The sequence below is a fragment of the Aethina tumida genome, chromosome 5 (genome assembly GCF_024364675.1).
Source record: "Aethina tumida isolate Nest 87 chromosome 5, icAetTumi1.1, whole genome shotgun sequence".
Taxonomy (NCBI): domain Eukaryota; kingdom Metazoa; phylum Arthropoda; class Insecta; order Coleoptera; family Nitidulidae; genus Aethina; species Aethina tumida.
This window is the reverse complement of record NC_065439.1, coordinates 11,846,664-11,868,103: the sequence shown is the minus strand read 5'-3', so window position 1 is coordinate 11,868,103 and position 21,440 is coordinate 11,846,664. Positions and strand designations below refer to the sequence as shown.

General features: G+C 25.4%; 1 protein-coding gene across 2 annotated transcripts in view; it reads left to right on the top strand.

Moving 5' to 3' along the window:
* The window catches only part of LOC109593892 (cytochrome P450 306a1), a 65,796-nt gene that overhangs the window by 35,148 nt on the left and 9,208 nt on the right, over positions 1 to 21,440 (top strand). For both annotated transcript variants that reach the window (XM_049968340.1, XM_020009021.2), the window contains exon 3: positions 19,231 to 19,540. In XM_049968340.1, coding sequence (XP_049824297.1) covers positions 19,231 to 19,540 — 310 coding nt within the window. The remainder of the gene's footprint in view (positions 1 to 19,230; positions 19,541 to 21,440) is intronic.

The following is a 21,440-nucleotide window of genomic DNA, read 5'->3' as shown; positions in this document are numbered from 1 at the left end:
ATAAAAATAATGTTATAATATTTTAGTTTTTTTTATAAGTAACTGTTGCCACTGTTTTTAAAAATAAGTTATTTATTGTTATTATTCATATTTAATGTTCAGTATTTAGTTTAACAAATATATGGATAAAAATTATAGATTTTCCACAATTATTAGTTATATATTTATTATTTTTAATTTAAATATGGAAATCGTGTACTTTTTGTTATTTACCATTATTATTGTTTTATAATTATAATATTTTAGTATTAATACCTTTTATTAAATAGCTCTTAATAAGTAAATATTATAATCTTATTGATCTAATTAATATAATTATACATATTATAATTAATATAAACAAAAAATAAGTATAATTTTTAAAACATAAAATCAATTTATTCTAAAATTTTTATTATTTTTTAATTTAAAAGTGGAATAAAATTTTTTATTATATATTATATTATTTTTTATTTTATTATTTCATATTATAATATATTATTTTAGATGGATATATAATTTATAAATAAAATATATATAAAATTACTCAAACAATGTTGAAAATGGATTTACTATTTAGATTTTAATTATTTTTTTAATTTAAAAGTAAAACAAGAAAAATTATATATTTAATTATAGATAAAATATCTAACATAAAATTGTTAAAAACGTAATTTAACTAATAACTTTATTTTAATAATATTTATTTTACTTTTGCTAATTAAATTTTTATATTTGATTTATTGAATTGAAACAAAAAAATTATTATAAAATTATATTTATATTTATATATTTTTATATAAAAATGCTTTTAATATGAATTTAATAAAAAAAAAACATTGTGACAACTAAGAAGTAAATTCCATATATTATTTATAAATAATATTAAAAAAAAATCTGTTCAGGCAATGATAAAAATTAAATTTAACAAATATCTTAATTTTAATAATAATCACTCAACATTTTTTATTTTTATTTTAAAAGAGAATAAAAAATTTTGCTATTATTTAAAAATATTTTTAACAAAAAAATATTGTGACAAGTAAAATCCATATATTATTTATAAATAAAATATTAAAAAAACCGTTCAAACAATGATGAACATTAAGTTTGACAAATATCTTAATTTTAAGACGTTTAACATTAATTATTTTTATTTTATAAATTTTGCTATTATTTAGAAATGTTTTTAATATAATTTTAATATAAAAAATATTACGACCAATGAGAAGTTAATTATTGAAATATATAAATTAAATTTCTGATATAAAATTGTTCAAAATGAAATTATTATTTAAATTTGAATTCTTTATTAGGTTAATTGTAAAGGTTAAGACCAACAAACGTCTACCTATAAACCTGACCAAATATACACGAGGTACTATTATTTAAAAATATATAATTTTTATTAAAAAAATGTGTCAAATAGAAATAAAATAGCTAATATAAAGTTGACCAACATGTTGAATATGCAGTTTAACAAATATCTTATATTTAACAATAATTATTCGACATTAAAAATGTTTTGCATATTATTTTGATGTCACTCTTTTTCAAATATAAAATATATTATTCTTTAATTATAATTTAATTATTATAACACAAGTAAGAAATAAATTATCATATTTAATTTGTAAATAAAATATCTGAAGAAAATTGTTTAATAAATTTCTGAACTTAAGCATCAGTTTTGTAATAATTATTTTTTTATTAAAACGCGGAATAAATATATTTCTACTGTTTATAAATAGTATTTTTCTGAAATATCATATGTTAGCGTTTGAATATTTTATTATTTATTACTGTATATTTTTTATTAATTATGATTTTAATACAAAGATATGATCCTACTTAAGTTAAAAATAGGAGAACCTAAACAGATTTGTAAAAATAAGGAATGGATTAAAGGGGTTTCACTTCTGTCCCATCGTTGAAATCACTGAATTAAAATACGTAAAACCACATCCAATGAATATTTCAGTAAGATTCAAATAAAAAACATATTTCACGTAGATTTTAGAACGTGTAAAAAATGAATTTCAGGTCAACAATCTCTACAAGGTTCACTCAGACACACACACTTTCAAACACAAACAAAATTCTAATCAGTCTTGAAGAAAATCCCACTCAAGGATGTACATTACAAACAGCGTTTCGATCATCATCTATTTTTATCCGTTTTTCCTATTAAAACAATTATCCGGCAAGGTTAAGCGATTAAAGAATTCACTTTTGATCATATTTATTATGATTAATATTTTTTATTTGACCGAAGGAAACGACAGCGAACGTGCGAGAGTTTAGATCTAAAAATAGAGTGTGTTAACGAGGCGAACTTTCCTGGTCGGAATGCGCCCGGATCGTCCGGAGATGGGGTGGTCATTGTCCTACGTGGGCAGGCCAAAGGCTCAGGTAGGCCACCGTCTCGTCTGCAAGGTTATTTCCCAGGACAATACCTGTTTATTCACCTTTCGCCGATCTATTATATCGTTCTCGTCGTTCGTCGTCCGTTTTTTTATTTTTATCCTCATTTATTTATTTATTTATTTTTTCGCTGGTACGCGGAGGGTTCGAGCGGTCCGGCACAAGCAGAGATCAATAACCACCGCGACGGCGGAGGCAGGAGAGCAATCTTGAATGAGGTGGTTCAACCGTGCACGGGGCATCCACCGGTCCGGCCGATCCGGCCGTTCCGACCGATCCGGGATGATTTACGTTGGCGTGCACGGGCTCTTTATATGCATATCGCGATTTACTCGCCATTGATGCGACGGGATAACGCTAAAAGCCCGTCAAGGAATTATTTAATTGGTTCTCTCTGCTCTCGAAACGGCCGTGAAAAAAGTAAAAGCGTATCTTTATCGCACGGTAATACACATAAAACACATAAAACACATAAAACACATAGTTGATTAGAGCGGAGTCTGCAATTGTTCTGGAAATGGATGGAAGCGAGTGTAAGTAAAACGTATTGTTTTGTTTCGTTCGATCCGAACCTACTTTTACGTGCAATTACACGAATTAAAGTTGCATTTTCACAAAACCGACTTACTTTGTTGATGACTGTTTTCTCTGAGCGCGTTCATTATGTTAATTGTTGTTATTAAACTTAAGTATCCAGTTTCGTTTGTAAAACATCAGGTTTTTACTTTTATATGCTGTAAACAGAAATAAATCTGACCAAATGTTATTTTTACACTTTTATTTAGCTTCGATATTTTTTCTTAGTCACAATTTTGCAATTCTTTAATATTTATATTCCACATTTGTTAATAATGTTTGAAAATTTTATATATTTCACCTATTCATTAATCTGTTCACAAATTATTTTTTTACTTATACTTATTTTCAAATATATAATAAATTTTAATTTTTTTTATTTTATATGAGACAGTTGTGACTAATTTTTTAAATAATAATTTTATATTTGTTTTTTTTTTGTTAAATTTTTATGCATTTTCACAATTATATTCTTTCTTATTCATTGTTTTTATTATTTTAATTTCAATAAAAACTATTTATTTAAATAATTTGCTTTCTTTAGAAATTAATTTTTTTATTTTTTATTGACATTTTAATATATTTTCAGAATTATACTATTTTTAAATATTTGCCTTTTTTTGTTAAATTAATAATATTCATTTTTGTATAACAGAAAATAATAATTTAAATATATTAAATTATAATTTTATAATTTTTTATTTGACTTATGGAATATTTTCAAGATTTTGTTGATATTTTTTAATATTTATCTTTTTAGAAAATTGTTTTTTTATTTTTTTGGAATATTTTATTATTATTTATTTTTCTTATCTAATTGAGAATTTAAGAAGAATTTACATACTTTATTTCAATGTGTCAAAAATATTAATTAGTTCATATATTTTAATTATTTTTTTATAAATTATAGATTTTGATTTTTTTATTTAAATTTTCATATACTTCCAGAATTAATAATTTTCAAAAAATTTATGTTAAAAATTAAATATAAATAATTTGATTAATTTACTCATACAAATTATATTATTCACATTTTTAAAATTTTAAGAATGTTTATTTTTTGTCTTTCTTAATATAATTATTAAAAATTTTTGAAGAATTAATATTTTATATTTTTGTTTCGCTTAAATATTGGTTTAAATATTTTAATTAATTTTCTGTTGACGAATTACATATTTTTTTATTGAGTATTTAATAAATTTTCAGAATTTTGTTATTATTTAATTTTAATTAATATTGAAAAATATTCTTAAAAAATTGATAAAATAAAAAATATACTATTTTTAAAATTTTCTTTTGACGAATTACAGATTTGTTTATTAAATATTTAGTAAATTTTCAGAATTTTGTTATTATTTAATATTAATTAATATTGAAAAATATTTTTAAAAAATTGATAAAATAAAAAATATACTATTTTTAAAATTTTCCTTTGATGAATTACAGATTTTTTTATTGAATATTTAATAAATTTTAAAAATTTTGTTAATATTTATTTTTATTTAATATTCAAAAATATTCTTAAAAATTGATAATTTTCAGAAAATAAAAAGTATACTATTTTTGAAATTATCATTTTAATGAACAATTAATTTACTCTTTTACGAATTAGTTTTTCATATTTTATTAAAATATTAATATTAAACAAAAAATTCAATTTTTTATTATCTTTATTATACATTATTGTCTTTTTTCTTAAATTATGTATTTTCTAAGAATTTACAATTTTTTTTTGTATGACAAAAATTATTAGTTTAAACATTTTAATTAATTCCCTTTTTAGAAATTGTAGATTTTTTAATATATACTTTTTCAAAAATATTCTTAACAAATTAATAGTTACCAAAAAATATATATTTTTTATTTTAAAAATTATGATTTTAATCATTATCATTATCTTTTACAAATTAGTTCTTAACTATGTATTAAAGGATTAATATTTTCTACAAATCTTTAATTTTTTATTATTTTTATTTCTTATTAAATTGAGAATTTACAATTCAATTTATTTATATATTTTAATTAATTTTAGATTTTAATTTTAATATTAATATATTTTTATATAAATTGATAATTTTTGAAGCATTTATGTTTTATTTTTGTATGACATAACATAATTATTTTATTTTATTTTTATTAAAATTTTGCTTTCTTATTAAATTGACAATTGACATTTTAGAAAAATTTATATTTTTCATTTTCAACAAAAATTATTAATACCAATTATAATTATAAGTATAAATTATAAAATAATTATTTGACAAATTATATTTTTATGGAATTTCTATTTTATATTTAAAATTTTGCTATTCTTTAATATTTGCTTTTCTTATTATATTGGTTTCGAATTTTCGAATTTTTTTTATTTTCGTAAGAGAGAATATAGAGAAAATATTAAATTAAATATTTTATAAAATATAATTTCGTATTTTTCATTGAATTTTACCATATTTTCAAAAAAATGTTATTATTTAATATTTATCTCACTTATTAAATTTTTGTATTTCAAATATATTAAGTATTTTGTTATTTTTTTTATATTCATTTTCCTTTTATAATCATTATTAATTTTATTATATATTATATACAGTAGGAAAAGCGTTTGACCCGTCTGAATTTAGAGAGAGACATCATGCATGACAGAAACAGTAGAAGTCTATCCCATGGTGAGGGAGTTCCTGTCTCTATTGTACATGATGTCTCTTTCAGGATTCCGATGGATCAAACTCTTTTTGTACTCTATGCCTTTTTCATAATTAAATTTGCATTTTTGAAGAATTTATACGTTTTATTTTTGTATGACAAAAATATTAATTTATTATTTTCAAATTTTTGGTTGATATTTTAAATATCTTCAGAATTTGGCTGATTATTAATATTTATGCATCTTATAATAAAACTGAAAATATTTGATGTTTGGTTAAGAGGCCTGAAAATCGCCTCGCCAAGAATGGAAACCGTACGAACAATACGTATACGAGTAAAATAATAATAAAAGGAGTCGGTCCACTTTTGCTGAGCAAAATGGGCACATGCAGACAATAGTTTAACAGGTTAAACTCGGTTTAAGTTCATCTGGTCGTAGCGATCGACTTTTACAAAAGGACGAAACAAGTTTTCGTTTATTATGATTATGTTGTGTTTGTTTACATTAACGAAACGCAAAACAAAGTGTTGTGTTTATGTGGAGCACTTTTCCGTAATAAATTTTCCATAAACTACTTACTATTTATATCTCTACACCTGGGGAGAAATCTGAGACAACGACCGACGACGGCGACGTCTTTCATTCATTCTTATTTAGCTTTTTTTTCACTCCTTTTCGTATTTTATTTTTGCATCGACGAGCGAGTGCGAGCGTTTCATGTGTGTGTGTGTGTGTGTGTGTGTGTGTGTGTGTGTGTGTGTGTGTGTCTGTGTGCGTCTGTGTTGGCCTATATTTCGCCTGATGGCGCTTAACCGATTGTCATTGCACTTTCATATCTTTGTATTTGTATCGCGATCGCGAGATGAGTCCAATGACTCGAGAGATGAAACGCAATCTAGGTCGATTGATTGATTTACCTGCACGCTCGTCGTTTTGTCCAAATTCACTGCTATGCATTTTTCTTTTAATCGATTCAACGTTTAACACGTTATATGAATATTGACCCACTATTATAATTAATTCGTGCGTTTGTAGAAGAAAAAATGGATCAATGTCGTTGAGATAACGCATTAAAAATGTCGCGAGATGACGTACGGTCAATTTAAACGATTAAAATTGAGTTTATCACGTTTGCACAGAAAATCGGTCGGCCTAGTTTTTAGTTTCGTCAAAATAGATCTTGGTCTAATAAAATTTTTAGCAACCAGTACTACTTGTTATAAAAAGATTTTATTAGATTTTCTGACGAATTGTTGATTTTTTTTTTGAAGTTGTCTCACAGATTTGAAATATATCCCAAAAAGTCTTATTTTGTGAAAATTACAGTTCATTACATGTTAAAAACAATATTTTCAAGGGATTTTTCTCTTCAAAGAAATTCCCACTAATGTTCATTATTTGTGGTGAGGAAAGTTTATGTTTTAAACTTTTTTGTAGCTATCTAACAATAATATTAAAATAAAAATGTATAATAAAATTTACAATTTATATCATATTATACAGCTTTTCCTACATTTTTTATATTGTCATCATCATCAGAACTGATTGGAATAGATAATAATTATTTGATTTGACAACATTATTTATTCAGATCAACTTCGTCATATTTTTATGGTTTTTAATTTTTATTTTGTATTATTTTTGTATAAAATAGATAATTAGATTCACTATTTGTACTATTGAAAGTTTATGCACTGAACTTTTCTTGTATATTATTTAACAATTTTATTTATCAACTTTTTCTTAATTGTTAGTTGTTGTATAATAGAATAAACGAGTCAAAATTAGGTTCATTATTTATTGTTAAATAATGTTTGGTACTGAACTTATCTTACACTCTTATTTGATTTAACATCTTTGTATATTTATGTCAATTTCACCATTTTTTATAGTTTTTAATTTTTATTACACAATGTTATTGTACAAAATATTAAATTAGGTTCACTAATTGTACCGGTAAAAAACTCTGCACTGTATTAAACTTTTCTTGTTGATTTAACAACTTGTTTTATTCTACTTTGCCCATTTCTTTCCTGTTTTTTAATATTTTAGAATAAAATATAAATAGGTTCACTATTTGTGCTGTTAAAAGTCTTTGTACTGAACATTTCTGGTACTTTTGTTTGATTTAACAACTTGTTTTACTCAAGTCAATTTCACCATTTTTTTCATAGTTTTTAATTTTTATTTTGCAGTATTTTAGTATAAAATAGTCAATTAGGTTCACTGTGTTTGTGTACTGAACTTTTTTTACACTATTAATTGATTTAACAACTTTTTTTATTTATGTTAATTTCACCATTTTTATAGTTTTTAATTTTTATTATACAAAATATTAAATTAAGTTCACTATTTGTACAGATAAGTCTCCGTATTGAACTTCTCTTGTACTTTTATTTGATATAACAAGTTGCTTTACTCAAATCAACTTCACCATTTTTTTCATAATTTTTTTATTTTCTAATATTTTAGTATATAAAAAAGTCAATTAAGTTCAGTAACTGTGCTGATGACAATTTATGTACTCAACTTTTCTTGATTTAACAATTTTATTTATCAACTTTATCTTTTTTTCTTAGTTTTTAGTTGTTATAGTAAAAAAGTGTCAATTAGGTTCATTATTTATGCTAAATAATATTTGGGTACTGAACTTACACTCTTATTTGATTTAACAAGTACTTAAGTAAGTATAAAATAGTTAATTAGGTTCACTATTTGTGTTGTCTTTGTACTGAACTTCTTTCTTCATGGTTTTTAATTTTTATTTTGCAATATTTTAGTATAATATAATCAATTAGGTTCACTATTTATATTAAGGAATGTTTGTATATTGAACTTTTCTTACACTCTTATTTGATTTAACATTATTTATTTATGCCATTTTCACCATTTTTTATAGTTTTTAATTTTTATTATACAATGTTATTGTAAAATATATTAAATTTTGTACCACTAAAAATCTCTGAACTGTACTGAACTTTTCTTGTACTTTTGATTTAACAAGTTGTTTTACTCAAGTCAATTTCACTATTTTTTTCAGATTTTTTAATTTTTATTTTGCAATATTTTAGTATAAAATAGTCAATTAGGCTCACCATTTGTCTTGTTAAATGTCTCTGTACTGAACTTTTCTTGTACTTTTATTTGACTTAACAACTTGTTTTATTCAAGTCAAGTTTGCCATTTTTTATGGCAATTTTTATTTTGTAATATTATAGTACAAAATAAAATAATAAAACTACTAAAATAAAAAAAATATGACTATGTAAAATGTGATACTTTTATTATATATTATAAATACAGATAATTCACCAAGACCGTAACTAAACTAAAAGTTTTGTACGTGCACTTTCATCACTACAAATAGTAAACATAACTGACATAAATAAATAAAGATTTATTTGATTTATTAATTTTATTTATTCAAGACATTTTCACCATTTTATTTTTTCATCGTTTTATTTTTTATTTTTTACTATAGCAGCATAAAATACAGGCATATATACATGTACACTATTTGTACTGAAGAGTGTTGGTTTAACATTTTTGTACTATAAAACAAAAAATAAGATAAAAAGAAAGTTACTACTTAAAATATAGTTCTTTATTAAATGGGATAAATATAAATACTTTACCACACCAGTAACAAAACTAAAAGTTATAGACTTTCCTCACTACAAATAGTGAACATAACTGACATGAATAAATAGTTTATTTATATGATTGTATTTATTTAAGATATTTTCGTGATTTTATTTTTTCAAGGTTTTTATTTTATAATTCAACAATATAAAATACAGTCAATATGTTCTCTATTAGTACTGAGAAAAGTATGTTAACATAACTTTTTTTACTGATGATGCTATAAAAACAAAAAAAAAAGTTTTTTTTTGTTAAATGGGAAATATAGACAATTCACCACAACAGTACAAACTAAAAGTTAGTTCACTAGACTTTTCTCACTACAAATAGTGAACATAACTTACATGATAAATAAAGTTTTATTTGATTTAATAATTGTATTTAATTTATGTATTTATAGTATAAAATACAGTCAATATGTTCACTATTTATACTGAGGAAAGTGTGTTGACACATCTTTTTTTACTATTAAACAAGCTATAAAAACAAAAGAAAAATTTACAATTTTAAATTGTAGTCAAGTTTTTATTATTAAGTGAAATCTTCGCATATTTTTGGTATTTAGTATTATATTTGAATAAATTGAAAATTCGGTACACACATTTTCTTGTTTACAATAATGCAACACAACAGTTTTTTTATTTTTGTTTCATAGCAATTTGACCAATATATAGTTTTTTTTATAATATTGTATTATAAAATAAAGTCATTTATGCTTATTTTGCGTAATAAGGAAAGTATAAATAGTTTACCAAAACAGTGTATTTTATTATTGTTCGTACATTTTTCTTAATTTTTGTTGAAATTAAAATTAAATAAATAAAAACATGACCCCAATTTGAATAACCTCATTTATTATTTGTTTTTAAATAATTGCCAAACTGATATCAAAATACAATATTTTAGATTAAGATTTGAGTTACAAAATTTGTACATAACAAAAAATAAAAATCGTTTATTAAAGTAAATAAAAAAATTAACCTTAACAATCATCTAATAATAGTTCAAGATAAACGATGGAAAACAGCTGTTGTTTAATAAGTAAGTTGAACCTTCCTTTTCCTGTGACACATATTCAACAATAAAAATGAAATTAAATATCAAAAAAAGGGTCATGATGAGCCGAAATCTATAAATAGCAAAGTGATCCATTTATGAAAACGATTAACCCAGTTTGTCGAATATGTCACACATAATATCATCTAATCAATTAAACTGTTAACAGCAAAGAGCCTATTAATAATCTTATCTGTTAACCCTGACACACTAACCGAACCGACGAACCATATTGACATCCATTTCTTGCCCTTGAATTCACTCCTCTACTCTTCAAATCTCTGTTTTTGTTATTGTGTAGATATTTTTATTTATTATTTTCGTCAAAGTCACAAGAGGAATTCGCAAAAAGTAACAGTGGCCTGTTTAGTATTCGTGAATGTACCAGAATAGCAACACGTTCCAGGAATTCGACTTAAGGGTTAAACTATGTTATAGTGTTTGTGGTTATCAGTTCCAACAGCTTAAAATAATAAAATATTTCTGGGAATCAGTGTTTGTGGACTAGACCTGATTTTAACATTTTGGAACGACTATTATGTGGTTGAGTGTTTTAAATTAGGAATTCCCTAGAAAAGATATAAATAGTCGGTGGCGTAAAGAAAAAGTGCGAATGCGACCGTGTTTCTAAATTTCCAAGCAGATACCAAAAGAGCACAGGCACTTTCATAGACCCAGTGATGAGGACGGCGAAGAGATCCACTTTCATCTCGGCAATTTCCTATTGTGCACGGCGGCTACGGGTGGCGGCGGTGGCGGCTGTGGGACGCCACTTTGGGGCAACGTCCCAGGTGGAGAAAGGTCGAACGCGGCAGTGAAATCTGGGGGGGTCGGTGAACCGTACGAAAGTACATCAATGGCAATCACTTTTCTGAAACGGCTCAGAATCTGGGACGGCGACCCACATCCGAATTGGGTTATGCGTTTTGATACGGCCGCCATGTTAAATGGTAGCAAGGCCTCGGCACCGAGTTCAAGGGTGACAATCTCCGCGATCTCCGCGATCTCCGTCTTCGTCGCCGTCTAACGCCGATCGGTGTGAAAGTGATGCACATTCTTTCCTCCTCATCATCAACACAAATGTTTCCATTTAACGATGCACATTTATTTACCGACTGAAATTAACTTTTTCTCGCCTTAATCATGTTACATTTAATTATGTTACTATAGAATCAAGATATTTCTATGTTAAAAATTAAGGAATAAGGAACAATTAATAGAAGATTAAATAATAATAAAAAAGAGGAGAATGATGATGTTTGGCAAGAAACGACCGTACGATCAGATCAGATCAGATAAGCTCTGCGGTCGGTTCGTCGAAATGATTTCAATTCATTTACCTGGGAGCAAGTAACCTTTAAAACGTAAAAATCGAAACGATCACAATGACCTTTCTTCCGAACGTAAATCGCATCTAAAGAAACGAGTTCTACACGACGAATGGTTCAAGAGGATGAAGCGAAATAACAAAAATAAAAAATAACGTGCGCTAAGGTGTATTGGACGATATATTCGCAGAGATCACTAAACCCTCAACTCAGCTACTCGCATGCGTTTAATTAATTTTTAATTTTTTATTGATGCAAGATGAAGATTCGTTTCGTCCGTTCAGTCGGTTGCTTGCGCAATAATAAAACTATAAAAGCTATAATTAATCGATTAGCAGTATCAAGTTGATAAATTTATTCGGGACAAGGTCAGTTTTTATGAAATAAATAAAAATTCTATAAGAATTTACACATAAAAATTGTGTCAATCAGAACAATACAAATTACGTGACGGGAATTGTGAATTGTTATTTCGTGATAAAAGGATTTATTTATGTGTTTAAATTTATACCAAGTTGCAAGGCAACTAACAACCATTCTTTTTACTCATAATCAATCAATTTTTAAATATAATAACTTAAATGCCAAACAACTATTTTTAAAATTTTTAATGTTAGCAGAATATCTGTATTTAATACCCATTGCCATTCCATATCATGGTGGAGCTACATCAAAGATATATTTCTTTTTTAACTTTATTCATATGTAAAACACATTTCCTTAGAAATATTTTATTATATTTTAAAACACTTCCTTTGAATTATTTTATTCTACTTTAAAACACTGCATGTAGTCACCTATTAGATCATCAACAGAAGTATCAACAAAGGTTATTTCTCTATTTTAAAGAATTACACCAAGGGTTAAACTTATTTTTTAAAATTCTCCATCATCAGAGCTTATTTCAAAAAGGAACATTTCTTCTTTTATTTAATTTGGAAAAAAAATTCTTTGATATTATTTTATTTTATTTTAGAAACCTACATATTGCTTCGTGTTACATATTTAAGTTTCATTTCTTTTTTAATGGTTATATTTATTGTTCAAAACCCTTCATGATTCAACCCAAAATATTATATATTTTTTACTTTTTTGGAATTACTTTTCTTTTATTTTCAAATTTCTTTTTTTAAAACACATAAATGGTAATGTAACATCCTACACCTTTCGACCTATAAGGTCATCATCAGGAGCTATATAAAAAGTTTATATTCCTTTTATTTTCTACTATATTTGGAATTATTTCATTTTTTATTTTTGTTGTAATTCAGTTAAAGATTATATTTATTTTTTAATGCGTTTTGTGCTTCTACACACCTCTTTAGTTATTAAAAATGGTCACATACAATTTTATATTTATTTTTAAAATCTTTCATCTCTCGGCCTATTAGGTTACAATCAGGAACTGCCTGGAAAGGTTATATTTCTTTTTTACTTTAATTAGAATTAAAAAAACACTTCTCTCCTTTCTCTTTTTATTTCTTTTATTGTAAAACTATATATGAGTAAAAGAATATAAAGAATGTAAAGAATATGAAGAATGTGAAGAATGTAAGGAATGTAAAGAATGTAAAGAATGTAACGAATGTAAAGAATGTAAAGAATGTAACGAATGTAACGAATCTAAAAAAATATAAAGAACATAAAGAATGTAAAGAATGTAACAAATGTAACGAATGTAAAAAATGTAAAGATCATAAAGAATGTAAAGAATCTAAAAAATTTAAAGAATCTAAAGAAAAGAATTTAAAGAATCTAAAAAATCTAAAGAATCATCTAAAGAATCATCTAAAAAATCATCTAAAGAATCATCTAAAGAATCATCTAAAGAATCATCTAAAGAATCATCTAAAGAATCATCTAAAGAATCATCTAAAGAATCATCTAAAGAATCATCTAAAGAATCATCTAAAGAATCATCTAAAGAATCATCTAAAGAATCATCTAAAGAATCATCTAAAGAATCATCTAAAGAATCATCTAAAGAATCTAAAGAATCTAAAGAATCTAAAGAATCTAAAGAACCTAAAGAATCTAAAGAATTTAAGGAATCTAAAAAATCTAAAGAATATAAAAAATTTAATGAATCTAAAGAATGTAAAGAATCTAAAGAATCTAACGGTAAATAATCGTAATTCCACTTTTGGTAAAATTGGAGTTATAACTGTGGTAATAAACTGTATCTATAGATTAAAAGGTTACCTAAATCCATGATTTAGAAAAAATGGTAAGTTAACTATAGGGTCGAGGTAAACAATAGTATCTCCACCATCACATCGTTTATGTTTAATTTATTTGATTACTAAACAGTAAATAATGTTTAATAATAACAATAAACATAATATTGATTTATGTCTGACTAAGTTTTGTAAAAACTTAAAAAAGTGGTGCATAATTTTTTACTAAGAGGACATAAATTGTGATGAAAGAAGGATCAAAAAGAAACCTACAATGGAATAGTGGACACCTTGGGATTGGAAACAGCTTATACTCCACTGATACAGTTGTTATTAAAATGGAACTTATAAATTTAAAAGATTTTGAAGCATTGTATAATTATCCACAGCCAGCATTTGTTAGCAAAAATCAAAACATTGACAAAGAACCGTTGCTAATTTTAATTGTAGTGTATTTTCAAGATTGTGCTACTTAACCAGCTACAGTTTTATACAAAAAAGCTTTTTCAATGCAGATTTTAAAAGTTTGAATATTGTAAGATTAGTAAGAAATTTGGCTGAAGATTTACCAGTTCATCCAGGAAACTTAAAGGGTATTTCAAAAAGACACAAAAACTGATTAAACTTTTCGAATGGGTACCAGTTCAATTTGACGATTTACAAGTTTCCTAATTTGTTTATTGTGTGAAATATAATATTATTTTTTTTTTTGATAACGTATCTCCATTCTTTTATTTACATACACAAAGTTTAAAGATTTTATTTATTAATTTTTAAAAGAAATTACTTTACCTTATATCCACACACAAACCTTGAACAAATCATGTATTTCAAAATTTGTCAACATTTATGAAAGTATAAAAATATATCTAAACTGCAAAAATTTATATTTTTGACTTTCTTGATAATAAATAAACTGGATTTACTACATCAAAGGTGTATTTTAAATGCTTCTACCTCTTTGGTCATCACAAATAATCACAAGCAGGGTTATATGTATTTTTTAAAACCTTCATATTTTGACCTATAAGATTATCACTAGGGATGATGATGAAAAGGTCATATATTTCTTTTTTCTTTATTTGGGATTAAAATGCACTTGTCTGTTATTATTATATTTTAGTTTATTTTAAAACTACCTGTTAATTTATCATCAGAAGTTACATCAAAGATTACATTTCCTTTAGAAATGTTAAATGTTTCTGCCTCTATCATCAATGGCCACATCAAAAGTTATATTCATTTATTAAAACCCTTCATATTTCGTTGAGTTAGGTCAATATCAGGAGCTACAATAAAATATTATATACAATTCTTGTTTATTTTACTTGTAATTAAAAATTACTTCTCTGTTATTTTATATTTCATCAATGCATTTCTTTTTTAAACCTTAAATGTTACTAATTCTTAAGTTATCATCACTTGTTACTTGAAAGATTATTTATTTTTTAAAATCATTCATGATTTTCTGCCTATTAGGTCATCATCATCCTTTTTTACATTCTATACAGCCCCTAATGATGACCTAGTATGTTACTATGAATCATATAGAGCTTTAAAAGAAAACAAAACAATTGCACAGAACTACTTTTTTCTGTTACTGGAAGTAAAAGATGAATGCTTTCAGTCATCAGAATATTTTTTGGGTAAGCACGTGTAGTTTCTGAATAAATTATAAAACATAAACACATTTTTCCACGTGCAGTTCATTATCAAAAGTTCATTGTATCAAAAACGGCACCGGTCTAAGCCATTGACGTAGAAAAATCCTATCAATTAATCAAAATGCCATTCCGGTGTTTCAAGGTGGGATATTTTGGCGCGAAAAAAAAACTGAACGATTCTCCAAATTGATTTGCATAAGTTGAATGAGCTTGATTTTGTCTCGTTAAACTGACACACGCTCGTTTTTTTAAAGTTTGTTTTAAGACCTTGATAGTAAAGTCAAACACCTTTGTGAATTTATCAAAACTAAATGTCACCGAAAACTAATTTGTTTGTTAGTTGTAAACGTACGTAAATGCAAAAAAATGTCGCATTCCGTGAATTTTTGCATGAATTAATGTTGTTTTGATGAGAAATTTATGAGGTGTTAATTTTATGACGTCCCAATTAATGAAATGAAATAAATTTATGAAACGATGATTTTCGTGTACCCCGTATAAACTGGTAGATGGTGAGTATGGAACCGAGTCATGACCCATGTTGTCTGGGCAAATGCACCATCGTAACGACCAGAGGGCATCAACCCAAGGTGCAATGCACACATCCATTTTTATGAAAATCTAAGGACAACCACTTCCAGCGGGGGTTCAACGTATCCATCCACGTCTGGTGGATTCAATTCGCCTTTTTCACATCCATCCTTCTTCCCTCTCTTTAACCGAACATTTTAAAATTAAAATTATTTATGTTGTACTGTTATTTTTTAAATATTGGGTTTAAAAAAGAATTTAAATCTGTGATATTAATAAATTCTTTAATTGGTTTTAAAAAATATATGTACGAAACGAAATTTTAACTAACAGAATTAAGATTCTATTTTGATCTATTTTAAAATTCAATCAAAACAATACATTTTTTATGTATTATTCAATCTTAATATGTATGAGATGAAGTGTCATTGAAAATCGCAAGATCAGTCAGTATCTTCTTAAATTTCTACTTGTATGTGCTCAAGTTTCAAGTGAGTTAAAAGTGAGTATAAAAAATTTTTCAAGATATTATATATATATAAGTGAGTTTTAAAAATTTTAGGATTAAAACAATGTTTAATTTAATATTTTAATATAATTTAATAGTTTAATATTCAACAAAATATATTTATATAATTTTATATATTTTTTAATTTTAATTTTTGGGTTAAACTGACATTCAAGGAGGTCGTAAAAAATACCCCCCTGATATTCAGCATTTTTCACACCAATAATGTTTAGAGTTGAAATTCAGAAGAAAAAAAATTATTAAATTAATAAAAATTATACAAAATCTTTTCCTAATTTTTGATTAATTGATTAAGGATTTATTTAAAAAATTATAAATTAATAAATAAAATTTCTTTTATTTATTTTTGTACTTTTTTGATATTTTTCGTTATTATGGAAATAGCAGAATATAAAATAAGTATTCATCAAAATTTAATATTTTTATATGCTTTTATATACTTATTGAAGAAACTAAATAATATAAAAATGGTTGAAGAGAAAGAACCTTAAAGAACTTAATTTTCTATTTTTTGACGTCTTATATTAATGTGAGGCTTAAAGTATATAAATAATGAATAATTATCACCATATATATATATATATATATATATATATATATATATATATTAATACTTGCTTTGCTCATTTTTGTTTATTTTTTATACTATCAAAAATGATAAATTAAGGAAAATTATTTTTTTGTTACTAGAGCAATTACTAAATTTTATAAAAAGTAGTAGTAGTAGTATGTAGTATGTTATATGAAACATAAGTATATTAGAATGATCGTTAAAAATTAAATTTCTTGCTACCCCCTAAAAAGTTTCCTTTTTATGAGAAAACAGTATAATTAAGTTAATTTTTTGGTAAAATCATTTTAAGAAAATTTCTTTGAAATATGTAATTACAATTTTGAAAATTATTGAAAATTTCAATAATAAACATTGTTATTAAAATAGTGATAAATTTCAAGTAATAGCTCATACCTTAATTTTTCTCATGTTTTTTGGGTTTTTTATACGTCTATGAACAGTATAATTTTGAGTTTTTATTTATTTGGGTTCTGAAATTGTTTATATTTCGAATAGAATTATATTTTTCATAAAAGATTCCCAAAAAGCATGATTTCTCCCAAATAACTTAAATTGTCTTGAAACGCTTGTTTTGATTTAAAAAAATCCTGATCTTTTCTCATCGAAAGAAAGCTTTTTAGGGAGCGCCGCAGTCTATAACATATATTTTCTCTCTCTTCTTGTTTAAAATTTATTATTGTCTAACTTTTGACCTATTATTATTATTTTTTAAAGTCTAGTAATAAATAAAGAAGTTACCAAAATATTTTAAACTGACCATACTCTATTTTTGTTTCAACAGAACAACAAATCTTTTATTAACATCATCCAGTTATTAAACAATAATATTAAATGGGAAGTTTCATCCCATCTACCATTTATTATTGTGTAACATTTGAGCTATTATTATTCGTTAAAGTTTTGAAGAAGGTATCTTCATACGAAATTTAATTTTTAACGATCAATCTAAGGTATATACTAAATATACAAATTTCTTTTACTATTTTTTTAAATTTATTTATTGTATTATCAAAATTAATAAGTTAAGGCATGAGGCCTTCTGTTGAAATCGCAACAAAATTTGGAATAAGTATTTTACACAATATAATAATAACTAAATTTACGGTGTTTAATATGAAATCGTTAAAAAATAAATTTTAAAGAACTTATTAAATTTTTTCTATTTCTTTTGACTCAGTAAATTTAGTAGACGTATGCAAGAAAATTTAATAATTACTATTTTTTGGTTAATTTTATTATAGAGTGTACCAAAAATGTTTATTTTTTTAACATTTTTTGTTACTAAAAATTACTAGATCTAGATTAAATATTCAACAAAATATAATAACACCATTTACCTTTTTAAATAAATTCAAATATTTATTGAAGTAATAAAGAAAAAAAGGTTAAAAGACATTAAATTGTTTCTTTTTTATCTTTAACCTCTTATATTAATATTGAATTTAACTGGAGTCTATAAAAATATATACTAAATAGTCTCTAAATTTAGGATAAGTACTCAATATTTAAGTTGGTATTTTTTTATTAATTTTTATATTTAATGTCAAAAATGATTATTAATGTATTTCATATTCAACAGAATATAATAATTTTGTGTTTTTTTATTTGTTTTTTATTTACTGATTAAAATTTTACTCAGAAATAAAAATAAGTTGAAACGACCTTAAAGAATTCTTTTCGTTTTTTTTTTTTTATTTTTACATATTATGTTAATGTGGAGATCAAACTGGAAATATAAAATAAAAACTACTAAATATTCATAAAATGTAATTAGTACTTTTTATTAATTTTCATACTGATTGTATAAAAAATGAAAAATTAATAAAGAAACTGTTGAGGGAGAAACGACCTTAAAGAACGCATTGCCGACGACGGGTTAACGTCCGTTCGACTCGCGCAATGCAATTTGATTTTTTTCGCTGTTCACGAATTCAATAACAGTCGGAACAGATCAACGAGGAATAATGCATGATGCTTCCGGAAGTCTCTCTTTCTTTTCTCTACCACTTCCACGCGATGTGATCGGATTCCCAATACCCTCGTCCTGGTCTTTGTCTTCCGAAATGCGATCGATCAAAGGTTAAAAAACGATAAATATTGTAGATGTGCTACAGTTTGGTCGCGGTGGCCATCTTCGTCTTGTGCTTCTACGTCTACAAGTCGTACTACAAATCGGCGCCGGGTCCGTGGAACCTGCCGATAGTCGGCGCGTTGCCGCGCCTGGACCCGAAACAGCCCCACGTGACGTTGACGAGATGGGCGAAGGAATACGGGCCGGTGTACGGGCTGAAGCTGGGCAGCGTGTACACGGTCGTGATGACCGATCCGCGGACGATACGGAACGTCTTCTGCAAGGACGCGACGACCGGAAGGGCGCCGCTTTATCTCACGCACGGCATCATGAACGGATATGGTAAGGAATGTTTTGAATTCATATTGGAAAACAGTCACATTTTTCGGGAAGATCTATTAGTAGATTTTTTGGTCTGGCGCATCCACCAAAAATTTAAAGGTATTTCAAATTATGTTGTAAAAATAATCTAATAAGAAGTTCGATTTTTATCTACATTAATATATAAAAATATTTTTACACAATTTTTTATTTTAAATTTTATTGAGTTTGATATTTTGAACTATTAGTTGGCAGGAGAAAAGTTCGACACACTACCAATACAGTATCGGATAAAATTAGAACGATAATCTTAAATATTAGCTAAATTGTAAAACATTTATTTATGTTACTTTATTTCTATTAGTTCATTTATTTCTCACACATTTTTCACGTTCGGTATGAAAGAAATTGTTTTTATTCATTAATTTCTAAAAACCAAAAAAATTTACACGACAATATTAATGTGACTCGAGTATTTTTCTGTCATATTTATATCTTTCAAACAATGTATTTACATTGAGAACAATACCTCGTCGACGGCATTGTTACCTATAATTTAGGAAGATCGCAAAAAATTATAAGCAGTTTCTTGTGACAAATCAAGTGGTAATAAAAGTAATTAAAAGGTTTCGAGTTCATGGAAATATGGATAATTGACAACGAGGTGGGTGAAACAAAAAAACCTCCAGAACATTAGATCATCAATGCTTATTAGAAATAGGGATGTCACCAAATCAATTAGTTCGAGGACAATAAGATGTCCACCAAAAAAATTCTGTCTTTCAAAAAGAATCGAGAAGCAAGACGTCTTTTTGCTCATAGATATCGGAACGGGACAGCAAGAGGTTGGAAAAAAGTACTATTTTCGGATGAAACAAAGTTTAATATATTCGGAAGTAATGGTGGACAGTTTATTTATCACCCTAAAAACAATAGATTTTATCCAAAATATGTTACAACAACTATTAAACATGGAGGTGGCAATGTTATGGTGTTGGGTTGTTTTCCCGTTTAATAGAAGTGAAAATGGATCGTTTTGTGTATCGTAACATATTAGAAGGTGTCATGCTGCCCTATTGTGAATGGGAAATACCGAACACACTGTCGAACTTGTTAAAGAATAGCTTGTTCAACAAAAAATCAATATCATAAATTGGTCATCTCAATCATCTGAACTTAATCCCATAGAAAACTTTTGTGAGATTGTGGATATGATTAGAGCAAATTGCATCACAAATAAAGCAAGCTTGTTTGAACAGATCAAAAATTTTTAGAACAATATAGACCACCGAATATTTTCTAATCTAATATTGTCTATGCCAAAAAGATGTGAGGAAACAAAATTCAGTCTCATAACTATATATTATTTAATATTTATACAAAAAGAAAGTCACTCTCATTTTGTCCAATAGTGTAACATATACCGGGTTATCAAATATACTTCAAAATAAGTTTGAATGTACCGAGTAGCCAAATAGTGGCTGCTAATCTAAGTTTAGTAAAAAAATAAACCTAAACCTAAAAAAAATATTTTTTTCTAATTTAGTAATTAAATATACATACATTTAACAACTTTAATAATTTGTCTTTGGCATATTTCATATTATATTCTTCTTGTCATATCTCTTAATATAAAATTGTAGTAACTTGTTAAACATATAAAAAGTTAAAGTTTAAGTTTAAGTCGATAAATTTTGTATAAAAAAATGTTCCAGATCTATCATCTTTTTACTCAATCGTTAGAAATGCTAATAAAATTACTGTAAACTGTATATTATGACTTTTGTTGTTCTTTAAGAACTTTGCAAAAAATTATCACTCGAAGCGGTGCTGAACTCAGTCATCAAAATTCAACAAAAGCATGAAATTAAGAATTTCTTCTACATATTTGAGTTATTGAATTTAGTGCCAATGTTTTTCT